Below are 11421 nucleotides of genomic sequence, written 5' to 3' on the forward strand. Positions count from 1 at the left end.
TCGCCCCACTCGGCGGCCGGCGGCGAGCGCGCGGAGAGCCCGGTGCGCGAGCCTGGAACGAGGTTCGTGGTGGGCAGCGCCGCCTTGTGCCTCACGCCACCCGCACCGCTCACCCCGGTCGGCTGCCGGAGCGCTCGGCTCGCGCTCGCCCCACTCCCACAGCCAACGGTGCGCCTAGCGGCCATGACCGCCGAAGAGATGAAGGCGACCGAAAACGGGGCGCAGTCGGCGCCCCTGCCTCTCGAAGGAGTGGACATCAGCCCCAAGCAGGACGAGGGCGTGCTCAAGGTGAGAGGGGGCCGCGGAGACCCCGGCTGGAGACTCGTGGGCCTCAAGCGGGTGGCACGGGCGGAGGATGGGGGAATTTGCCATCCCAGTGCGGGCTGCGGGCCTAAAGATGGCACGGTGGCTGCACACTCCCGGAGGGTGCGGCCCCCGGCCCGGGAAGGAGCCCCCACTGCAACGCCAACTTGATCCGGCTGCACTGTGCGGCTGAGAGGGGCGGGGCGGGGCGCGAGGGCCGCAGCCGGGGGCCCGGGCGGGGGGCACGAGGCAGGGGCGAGCCTAGGGGCTCGGGCCTCGCCTCCTAGGGACCCCTCGGCCGCTGCGTGCGCGGGCCACCTGGGCGAAGGTGCGTCAGGACTCGCCCACTTGAAAGTTAAACATTAGCTAGGACCTGAAACGGCTCCCTGGAACCGTTTCCTGGCCCAGAGCCCTTTGTGCCTCTCCGCACCCCCTTTGCAATCGCCGAGACCCAGCGAGGTCACGGACTCGGCCATGCTGTGCCCCCTTTCTCGGCCCGGGGAGAGCAGGAGCGGTGCATGCCGGGACCTGTAGTTCTTCTCCCTCCCCTCCTGAGCCTTCCTGAGTTGGGGGTTCAGGGTGCTGGCCTTGGGGGAGGCGGTTTGCCCTGGAGCCAGCGGTTTACTAATCGCCTGACTGCAAATAGCCGGAGGAGCGAGGGGGAGGGCGCCCTGACCTGGGTCGGGACAATGGGCGCCGGTTCAGAGCAGGTTCTGCCAGCAGTCCAGGACGGTGAAATCCTAACCCGCATTGCACGCGCTCCCTGCATCCATTGTTTCTCCCCGGAGCGTCCCATTGCTCGGTACCTAGTGTGTGTGGCCTGTGCTCAGCAGAGACCTCAGGGAGCCTTGTTGGTCCAGAAATGCTCCTGGCTTTCTCCCCGAGCTCTAGCCGTTCCCCTGTGAACATGTGGCCTTTCTTTCTCCTCTGTTTACTGCAAGGTTCTGATTCCCAGAAGGTCAATTTTTATCCTCCACTCCTTTGAGGCCCGTGTACATTCTTATCAGTCTTCCTTTAGAGGAAGGTTCTACATCCACCTAGTGGCCCGCCCACGAGGTCACCATATATAAAAATGTTAAACAGAAGCAGATGACTATATATTCATGGGAGGTACTCTGGTCCTGAAAAGGGGGCCCCTTAGCTTGCTGGTCTGGTAATTTTGTTTCCCAACTCTTACTTTTCCAGGGCTGATGCAGAGCCTCTGTGCTCTGTAATCTGGCCCTTCCTTTTTCCAGTTTGGAATCCCTTGGTTACTCCGATTCCATTCTGTTTACACCAGACCCTGATCTGATGACCCACTACTTCCTATCCACGCTTTCTTAGTGTGTTCTTCAAGCACCTCCAGGGGATGGGAAGTGTCCTCAGTGCTTGACAGACAGTTTCTGGATAGTTGAGCAACTTGGCCAAAACCATAGACAAAGTTTAAACCCAGGTCATTTTATCTGAAGCTTTCCAAAACCGGTCTAGACAAACCTGGAGGGAGCCGGGGAAGTTCCTTGAGTCTAAGCTAAACCACTAACATGAGAGTCGTTTGAAGGTTGAGTCTCGGACCTGCTTATAAAGAAGCAGGAGACATTGGGGGCAGCAGAAACCACCATGCCTTCCAGGGGCTTAGGGACAATTAGGGCCCTTCTGCCCACATTCCTGGGTACTCACATTTTCCCCCCTTCCTCCCAGGTCATCAAGAGAGAGGGTACAGGCACAGAGACACCCATGATTGGGGACCGGGTCTTTGTCCACTACACTGGCTGGCTCTTAGATGGCACAAAGTTTGACTCCAGTCTGGATCGCAATGACAAATTCTCCTTTGACTTGGGAAAAGGTAGGCATGGTTAGTGGGCTAGCAGGGTAGGTTCCAAAGTTGATAGCAACTGTCACAAGCAAAAATGATGTTCTCAGCCAAGCTTGAGTTGGACACAGTAGTGCTTACCTATGTTCCCAGCTACCAGAGAAGCTGAGGCAAGTGAGTCACTTTGAACAAAGGAATTCAAGATAGCCTTGGCAAAATAGCATAAACTAGTCATCAGAACAGGAAAAAAACAAAAAACACCAGAACCAAGATCAAGAAGGAATGGTTAAGAATCCATCTATTGCTGGGCAGTGGTAACACACACCTTTAGTCCCAGCACCCAGGAGGCAGTGGCAGGTGGATTTCTGAGTTTGACGACAGCGAGGACTACACAGAGAGAAATCTGTCTCAAAAAGCAAAACAACAAAAAAGAATCCATCCATTATCTTTCATGTTTTCATCTACTATTCTAGAACTGGTTGATTTCTTCCCCCATCTCGTCGATTTAGCGCCTCCCTCCCTTTGGGATGGACGGTCTCACTTTGAACTCTTTGCAGGGTTGAGCAGTCTCTTAATGTACTAGGAATGACAGCACTGCTGCTTGTCTCTGGTCCTGTTTCTAGAGATGTTCGGCTCCCCCTTGGGTGTACGTGGCTCTCTCTGGAAATATTGAGCCTACAGTTAGACTCCTGCTAAGCAGGTCTTGTTTGCCTCTACCTACAGGGGAGGTCATCAAAGCTTGGGATATTGCTGTGGCGACCATGAAAGTGGGGGAAGTATGCCATATCACCTGCAAGCCAGAATATGCCTATGGGTCAGCAGGTAGCCCTCCAAAGATCCCCCCCAACTCCACACTTGTATTTGAGGTAAGTGCTGGCCACAGAGCGCCAGGCAAAGAGCCAGACCTTATCTCACCCCACTGCCTGGCTGCCCTCCAGCCCTTCCTGCCTCTTGGAGACAATGTAGCCAAGCCTGAGGGCCTAGCTTTAGTAGGAGGCAAGTAGCTAGCTCTGCTGCTGGCTGCCACGGTGGCCAATACTAACTAGAAGCTTTGGGTTAGAAGAGGGGGCTCCAAAGCCCTTCTGGAAAGGAGCCGGGGTCAGGACACATCAGAGTAATAGAGGGTAGTGTGGAGTATTGGCATCCTGGAGCACAGGATGGGAGAGACACCTTCCTATAGGTCGGGTTGAGGTGTGACCTCTGATGAGGGGAAGAACTAAGACTGTTCTGCTGAAAGTAGAAAACCAATCAGTGGGCATTAGAGAATATTCACAAGGCCATTTAGATGCCAGGCCACTTCTGATGCCTACCCGATTGAGTGTCTCATGTCCTTGCTAAATGAAGCAGGATGATAGAGAGCTTGCTTTCTTCTGAGGCCAAGTGAAGTCCATGTCCTGCAGGCTTCTGCCAAAGTGTAGTCCAGAGCAGCTCCCAACAGCTTGTCAGAAGTGCCTCTGTCCAGTTGCTGCTGGAACTGTGCTCTGGCTAGATGTGGTCTAGCCATTAGTGGTAATTCTCAGGAGTAAAACAGAGTCTCGCTGCTGAGTTGGTGCAGAAAGGAGTTGATTGCTTTATATCTCATTCCACAGGTGGAGCTGTTTGAGTTCAAAGGAGAAGATCTTACAGAAGATGAAGATGGCGGGATCATCCGTAGAATACGGACTCGTGGTGAAGGCTACGCCAGGCCCAATGATGGTGCTATGGTAGAAGGTAAGAAAGTGTAGTCTGGCTGGGCAGTGGTAGCACGTGCCTTTAATCCCAGCACATGGAAGGCCGAGGCAGGCTGATCTCTGAGTTCGAGGACAGCCAGGGCTACACAGAGAAACCCTGTCTCAAAAAGAAAAAAATGAAGTGTAATCTGGTGTGAAAAGAAAAATCCAGAGTTGCATATGATTCCTGGTTTAGAGATGAAAGACTTTCCTGTAAGTCTTTTGTCCATAAAATAAGGAGTTAGACCACACTGTCTTAGTGTCCCTGCAGGTCTGAGACACAGAGGTTATCTTGAGTATAAATGGTAATTCGGAGACGGGGTAGGGGGGAAGGCTAGTGGCAACTTCCTCAATGCTCCACCCCCCTCACATCTGGGGTACTGCCTCTCTTTGATGCCAGTGGCACTGGAAGGCTACTGTAATGACCAGCTCTTTGACCAGCGGGAGCTCTGCTTTGAAGTCGGCGAAGGGGAAAGCCTAGATCTGCCCTGTGGGTTGGAGACGGCCATTCAGCGCATGGAGAAAGGAGAACATTCCATTGTATACCTCAAACCTAGGTGAGACACAGGCACTTTGCAGAGCAAAGGGACATAGCTGAACGCCCACAGTGAGCTGTGTGATAGGCATTCACAAGCACTATATGCTTGCTTCTGCTCTGAGGATGCTTGTCACCGTCACCTCATTGGATCTGGAAGTGTGACCCACTGTTGTCCGTATTTCCTTGCATTCAAGCCTCATCTGAATCCCTTTCCTGCCAATATCTAGATTTTCATCTGCTATTAATTTATGCAGTCGTTACCGTTTGTGGAAACACCTACTGTGTACCATACAAACTAAAGTTCTTAGGGCTTCACAGTGGATCTTGCTCTGTTGTCTCTCTGAGTTAATCATCTCAACAGTGTACAGGGGAGATGTAGAGGAGCAAGCGGTAGTGAGTGCTATGCCACCGCCCAGCTGGATAATAAAGAAGTTAGGGAAATGTTTGCCAGACCCAGGTCTCAAGATGGGAAGGTACTTTCCAGGAAACAAACAGGAAGCCTTTCAGCCCAGAGCAGACGAAGGCTGTGAGGTGACCCAGGCGTTTTCACCCCCGCAGCTATGCTTTTGGCAGTGTTGGGAAGGAAAAGTTCCAGATCCCACCACATGCTGAGCTGAGGTATGAAGTACACCTGAAAAGTTTTGAGAAGGTAAGTTGGCCTGAGGTGTCCCCTCTCCTGAATCTGGTCTGTGGGTGCCTCCGAGGAAGCTGACCACTATCTATCCTCTGGGATATGACAGGCCAAGGAATCTTGGGAGATGAACTCTGAGGAGAAGCTGGAGCAGAGCAACATAGTGAAAGAGAGGGGCACTGTATACTTCAAGGTGAGCCAAGGTACCCCAGGGAGCATTGTCCAGATGGTACTCTGCCACTGTTGTATCTTTGTCTATTGGTCTGGGGTGGGAAAGAGTGGGAATCTGGTGTCCAGGAGTCACTTGGTTACTCGGTAAGGCAACCTGGGCTGCTGAACCTGCACTGGGTGCCTGAGCCTCTCTCCCATTCTAGGAAGGCAAGTACAAGCAAGCTTTACTGCAGTACAAGAAGATTGTGTCTTGGCTGGAATACGAGTCTAGCTTTTCTGGTGAGGAAATGCAAAAGGTCCATGCACTCCGACTGGCTTCACACCTCAATCTGGCAATGTGTCACCTGAAACTGCAGGCCTTCTCAGCTGCCATCGAAAGCTGTAACAAGGTGAGGTCCCTGCAGGGGATGTGGAGACGGCATTTATAGGCAGGGCTGGTATACCACGGTCACTGGGGTGGTGTTAGTGGGATCAGTGGTTGGGAATTTTGAGTTACAGACCCAGAGAGAGGCCTAGTGTGGAAGTAGCAGGCATTTTAATTTTGGGAGACAATAGATAAAGACAGTGAGCAAGCCTTAGCTAGTTTGGGGGAAACTAAAGGGAGTCAGGTTATTTTATTATTTCTTCTGTATCTGGAAAGGTGAGACCATGTTCTTCCTGCATCCGAAGACCTGCTATATTTCCTTTCTTCCTCTTGGATTAAATTAATTTCTTCCTGAGCCATGACCCTTCCCATTTAATGCCCCAGCCTTTTTTTTTTTTTTTTTTTTTTATCCTAACTTGACACAAGCAGTTTCCACTGAGCCTCATCCTGCTGAAGGGTCCCTTGGGGATCGAGCTGGTACTGCAAAATCTGATGTCTCTGCTACTTCCTTTCTATACTCTTAGGCCCTGGAGCTAGACAGCAACAATGAGAAGGGCCTGTTCCGCCGGGGAGAGGCACACCTGGCCGTGAATGACTTTGACCTGGCACGAGCTGACTTCCAAAAGGTCCTGCAGCTCTATCCCAGCAACAAAGCCGCCAAGGCCCAGCTGGCTGTGTGCCAGCAGCGGACCCGCAGGCAGCTTGCCCGGGAAAAGAAGCTCTATGCCAACATGTTTGAAAGGCTGGCTGAGGAGGAGCACAAGGTGAGGGGTAGGGTGTGTCATTGCTGTGAAGAGACGACCATGACCAAGGCAACTCATGGGGGAATTTTTAGAGGACTTGAATTCCAAAGGGTCAGATTCATGGCGGGCAACAAACACAAGCACCAGGCAGAGAGCTAACCTGCAGTGGCATGGGCTTTAGAAACCTGAAAGCCCCTTGCAAACACCTCTCCTTCCCAGTGAGTTCCACAAACTGGGGACCAAGCATCTAAATCTGTGAACCTGTGGGGGCTATTCTCATTCAACCCACCACATAGTGGGAGTTGCTACAATGGACAGAAAAGGGTTTTCCTGGCCTCTTCAGCACATAAGGTGTGCCTGGCCTTAACTCCAATGGGCCAGGGGTTGCCTGTGGCAGTGGGAGAAGCCAGATGTTAAATGCTACTCTCTTCCCAGGAAAGAAATGTAAGTCCTCAGTATTGACCCCACTGGTCGGACCAGGCCAACAACGTGGGAAGTACACACCAGGACCCAGTTCTCATGGTTTGATTTTCTTTGAGACAACTGGCCTAAAATTCCCGCAGTAGACCAGGCTAGCCTGGAACTCATAACTATCTGCCTACTCTGCCTTATGAGTCCTGGGTTTGAAGGGTGCACCTCCACACTCAGAGTTGAGAAGGGTTATGTAGTTAGCCTTCAGCCTCCACAGAAGCACATGATCCTGCCAGTTCACCCTCAACACTGCTGTGCTGTTTGTGCACCTGTTCATTGTTTGCCCCCGTGTGTTGATTAATGACTAGACACTTATTTATTACTACTTCCTATTTTCTTTTTGTTTGTTTGTTTTTGTTTCTTCGAGACAGGGTTTCTCTAGCCTTGGAGCCTGTCCTGGAACTAACTCTTGTAGACCAGGCTGGTCTCAAACTCATAAATATCCGCCTGCCTCTGCTTCCCAAGTGCTGGGATTAAAGGCATGCTTCCCATTTTCTCTTCCTGCTGTGTGGTATTCCGCTGTGTACATGGCCCATCTTACTTAACCTGTTAGTTGCTTTAATGTCCCTAACATTCTGCAAAAGAAACAGGTTATGAAATATACTGCCTTTCTAGTAACACATTTAAAAGGTGAAACTAAATGGTGAATTTGATATGTTGCTCTATATATTTTCTAATGGGTTTAAAAGTATGGAAAACTTTTTAAAAAATTGTGTGATATCCTTGCTCAGTGACTGTGCTAATCTCTGTCTTTGCAATTTTAGCAGACATCCCACTGAGGCAAACATGAGGTTAAAACATTTTAAAATATTTTTGTTTAGCAGGTCTGGGATATAGCACAGTGGTAGAGTACTTACCCAGCATGCTTAAGGCCTCGAGTTTAATCCCAACACCACAAAGAAAAAATAGTTTTAAACATTCGAAATCTGTGACATTCAACAGTGGTGTGTTGAGTGGCGTTGTCAGTTCAGCATGTGCATGTGCACATGTGTGCTTTGAGGACCGTTCCCGGATTGCTGTGCCTTTCTGTTAGGATTGTCTGTCTTTGACTCAGGAGTTCAGTCTCTTCCACTTCCTCGTTTACAGGCCAAGGCAGAGGTGGCTGGAGACCATCCCACTGTCACTGAGATGAAGGGTGAGCCCAACAATGTGGCAGGGAACCAGTCCCAAGTGGAAGCAGAAGCATAGCCTGCCTCACCGCCTGCCCACCCCTGCGGCTGCCTGTCTCCCTGCTCCCTTCTCTACTCCACCCTGTTAGTTTTGTAAAAACTGAAGATTTTGAGTGAATTAGACCTTTATTTTTCTATCTGTTTGGATGTTGACTTTGGAGGGAAGGGGAGAAGAGCAGGCTGGGGGTGAAATGGGGGGTAGTTTTAGATGGTGTCAACCCTCTCTCCTTCCCCCATTACACATGAGTGTTTATCCTTCCACACGTACACATCAGAATGTTAATTTATTTCTCCCTCTGTTAGCTCCATTTTTCAAGTGGTAGAAGGGGGTATGTGATAGGGATGGGGTCTGATATGAAGCCAGGGTGGAGAAGATGACTCCTGGGCAGCCATTTTCCTCATCCCTTCCCTCTCTGGTTGTTTTCCAAGCCTGCAATCTCCCTGCAGGTGCTAGGGGCATGGGAAAACCACTGTGTCCATTAGCTCTCTCGCCTTGCTCTCTTGAGATGGTATCCCTGATAAAATCCTCTGGTATCACAGTGATCACCGCTAAGACAGCACCTTCCAGTATCTCCGCTCCTATCAGTTTCCCTCATCCAGGTTGTCCCTGTCCCCATCCCCTCAGCCTCTTTAATGCACGCTGAAGGTCCAGGCACACCTCAAGTCCTGTGCTTGAGCAATAAAGTGGAAACAACAAAATGTGGGTGTCAGGCAGCCCTTTATGTTGAGCTCTGGGGTAGGGTGTGGTGGGTACATATGGGCAGGGGCTGAATGAAGAGGGGCACACTGCAGTCCAACTTAGGTGCAGCGTGTGCTACAGACCCTCTGTGCACACACTCTGAGCTGCAGTGCACATTACACCTCCCAACTGGACAACACCTCATCATGAATCCCCACTACACCCTTCAGCAGCCCAGCATTAGAATACTGGTATTACCCCTCCCCCCCATAAGAGGAAGAGGAAATACAAACATCAGGGAAACAAAAAAGCTGGGTTTGTACTGCTGCCCCTGTTGTGGCAGTCATCTTGGGTGTTTTGCCTGTGCACCATGTGCATACTTGGTGTCTGTGGAGGCCTTGGGCATTGGGTGCTGCACATCAAACCTGGCTCTTCTGTAAGTGCACTTAACTACTTGAGCCATCTTTGTAGGCTCAGCCCTTAGCTTCTTAAGGTATAAAAACTCCAGTGTTGCTGGTTGGCTAAGGTCAGATAGCTTGTTACGTGAATTCAAGTACTGATGAAGTACTCCTTAAATCCACCTCCTCTGTCTTATCAGGCACACACTGTACCTCCTTCATATCTCTTACCTAACTTAAGTTTTGACCTTTGCAAGAAGCCAGGTAGCCCTGGCTTCAATGTCAGCCACATTGAACTTCCTGTTGTTCACCTACAGGTCAACTCATTCCCCCCATGCCTTTCTGTGTGGGCTCTGACAGTCTGCCTGCCCATATACCTGTGTAGCTCTTGACATTGTAGAAGATGTATTCTATGGGAAAGGTCTCAGTTCTTTGTGTCTGGCACCATGTCTACCAGTTCCCTTAGTGGGTGTAAGTCCAGGTTTGGGCTTGTTTTTTTTTTTTTGGTTTTTTTTTTAAAGCCTGGATCCTTTGGGTATTTCTAACTTTGACTCTTGACTTTGCTTTAATGATGATACCAAGCAAGCCCTTCTAAATTGCCAAGTACTTAACAGTATAATCTTTGACCTGTACCAAGGACTCCCTGTGATACAATCTTTGATCCAACTGTCCTAGGAAAGAAGCTTGGCCTATTTTATAGATGAGGAAACTCAACCAAAGCTTGGAGAACAGCTCAGTTACTAGATTTTTTTAGATCACTCCAAAAGTGAGTACCTGGGTTTAGATCCCCAGTATCCATGTCAAGCTAGGTACTGGACCTAGAGAGACAGCTTAGTAGTTAGCACTTGCTCTTACAGAGGCCCAAGGTTTGGCTCCCAACGTAAGAAGAGATGCAGTACCCTCTTGTACTCTCCACAGGCACTGCACATGGTGCATATATGAAAATTGAGGCACTCACACATAAACTTTTTATATTTTAAAGTCTTGTTTTTATTTTTGGCATGGTGACACACACCTTAATTTCAGCACTCAGGAGGCAAAGGCAAGGGTAATCCTTGAGTTCAAACAGCCTGGTCTACATAATGAATGCAGGGGCAAATAGTGATAGTCCTTAAAAGCAGTGTGTATGTGTGAATTTCATGTATCTATGTTTACAGTACCCATGGATTGCAGAAGAGGCTGTTAAATTCTCTGGAACTAGAGTTAGCAGTAGTTGTGAGCCACCCACCAAGTGGGTGCTGGGAACTGAACACAGGTCCTCTCCAAGAGCAGCAAGTCCTCCCAACCTCCAACTCCAGGGGATCCAGTGTCCTCTGACGTACACTGTCATCTGTTCACATATGCAATGCACATAAGTAAAACCAGGCATGAAGCACTGAGTTAGATCCCCAGCACATGAACCTTGCATAATGGTACACTTGGGAGGTATAGGCAGAGGGATCAGAAGTTCAAGGTTATCTTCAGCTACTTAAGTTCAAGACCAGCCTGAGATGAGACCCTGTCTTTAAAAAAAAGTTTGCAAAAGTCAAACAGAAACATCTCCTTGAAGATGAGTTCTCTGAACTAGCCTAAATTACTTTGAGGTCATGTGATTCAGGGCAAGTCTTGAGCCTCACTTCATCTACAGTGCATGGGTAAAAAGCAGCCCAAATCCTGTTCGTCTGGAAAGCTGTTTGAGAATCCAAGAACTTAAGGTTTACTGTACTTTTATAGAACAGTAGAGATGGAAAAGTCCTGTTTATTATAACATGAAAACTGTCTAGTGAAGATGATTTGATAAAGTGGTTAATTCTTTACAGCCAAAAATAATCCTGCTACCTATTGAACTTTGTCTAGAAGACACTACTCATGCCTTCTAGACACTTGGACCTTGTTCACCCACACTTCAGCATTTCTGCAGGGAATGTGCTCAGAAAGTCCAGCTGCAATTGCTCTGAGCTTTTAATATACATTCCTAAGTAATTCCTCTCCGGAAATAAGCTAAAATGAAGTTCTGTAAACTGTGCTACCTAAGTATTTCCAGTCTCTAGCCTATGAAGTGTCACTTCTCCCTACATATCTTTCTTCTCCTTCTGCCCCCTACATCATTGTGTACCTGCTCTTTAAAAAGACACTTTCTCACCACCTGCACTAAATACTGTGTTGTCCCTCCACTGTGAGAGTCTTCCCATTCCCATCAGACTGGAGAGGAGAGTCCCTGCCATGGTGCCTACAAAACCTACAGGGCCTAATGCCTTCTGCTTGGCTCACCTGTGGCATCCCCCTGAGAGCACCTCAAGTAAATCGTGTGTCCCATTTCAACTGAAGGAAAAAAATGTAACAACACTAAGAATTAGAGAAAGAAATACTTGGAAGAAAATCATTGCTGGGAAAAGCAATCCAGCCCTTTAGCTATGCAAGGCCCAGTCATGTGTTCCACTGTGATGCACTCAAAGGATGTGGGTGTACAAAGAATT

At 49.3% G+C, this 11421-nt stretch overlaps 1 protein-coding gene and 1 pseudogene across 1 annotated transcript; one reads left to right on the forward strand and one right to left on the reverse strand.

Annotated features, from left to right (window-relative positions):
- Window positions 1-63: 63 nt before the first annotated feature.
- On the forward strand, window positions 64-8587 carry Fkbp4 (FKBP prolyl isomerase 4). Its single transcript, XM_087904166.1, has 10 exons — window positions 64-288; window positions 1981-2125; window positions 2816-2958; window positions 3682-3802; window positions 4202-4358; window positions 4898-4988; window positions 5080-5163; window positions 5345-5530; window positions 6030-6269; window positions 7806-8587. The coding sequence occupies exons 1-10, from the start codon at window positions 184-186 to the stop codon at window positions 7905-7907; spliced, it is 1374 nt and encodes a 457-aa protein (XP_087760292.1). The 5' UTR covers window positions 64-183; the 3' UTR covers window positions 7908-8587.
- LOC146895297 (U6 spliceosomal RNA) lies at window positions 7404-7503 on the reverse strand (annotated as a pseudogene).
- Window positions 8588-11421: the final 2834 nt, after the last annotated feature.

The sequence above is a fragment of the Myodes glareolus genome, chromosome 3, assembly GCF_982192425.1.
Source record: "Myodes glareolus chromosome 3, mMyoGla1.1, whole genome shotgun sequence".
Taxonomy (NCBI): Eukaryota; Metazoa; Chordata; class Mammalia; order Rodentia; family Cricetidae; genus Myodes; species Myodes glareolus.

Excerpts from the sequence above, each read along its gene's own strand:
- Fkbp4 (XM_087904166.1), top strand. The coding sequence starts at position 184 with ATGACCGCCGAAGAGATGAAGGCGACCGAAAACGGGGCGCAGTCGGCG. Across the intron at positions 2,959-3,681 it reads ACTCCACACTTGTATTTGAG|GTGGAGCTGTTTGAGTTCAA; the intron begins GTAAGTGCTGGC and ends CTCATTCCACAG. Across the intron at positions 5,164-5,344 it reads GGGGCACTGTATACTTCAAG|GAAGGCAAGTACAAGCAAGC; the intron begins GTGAGCCAAGGT and ends CTCCCATTCTAG.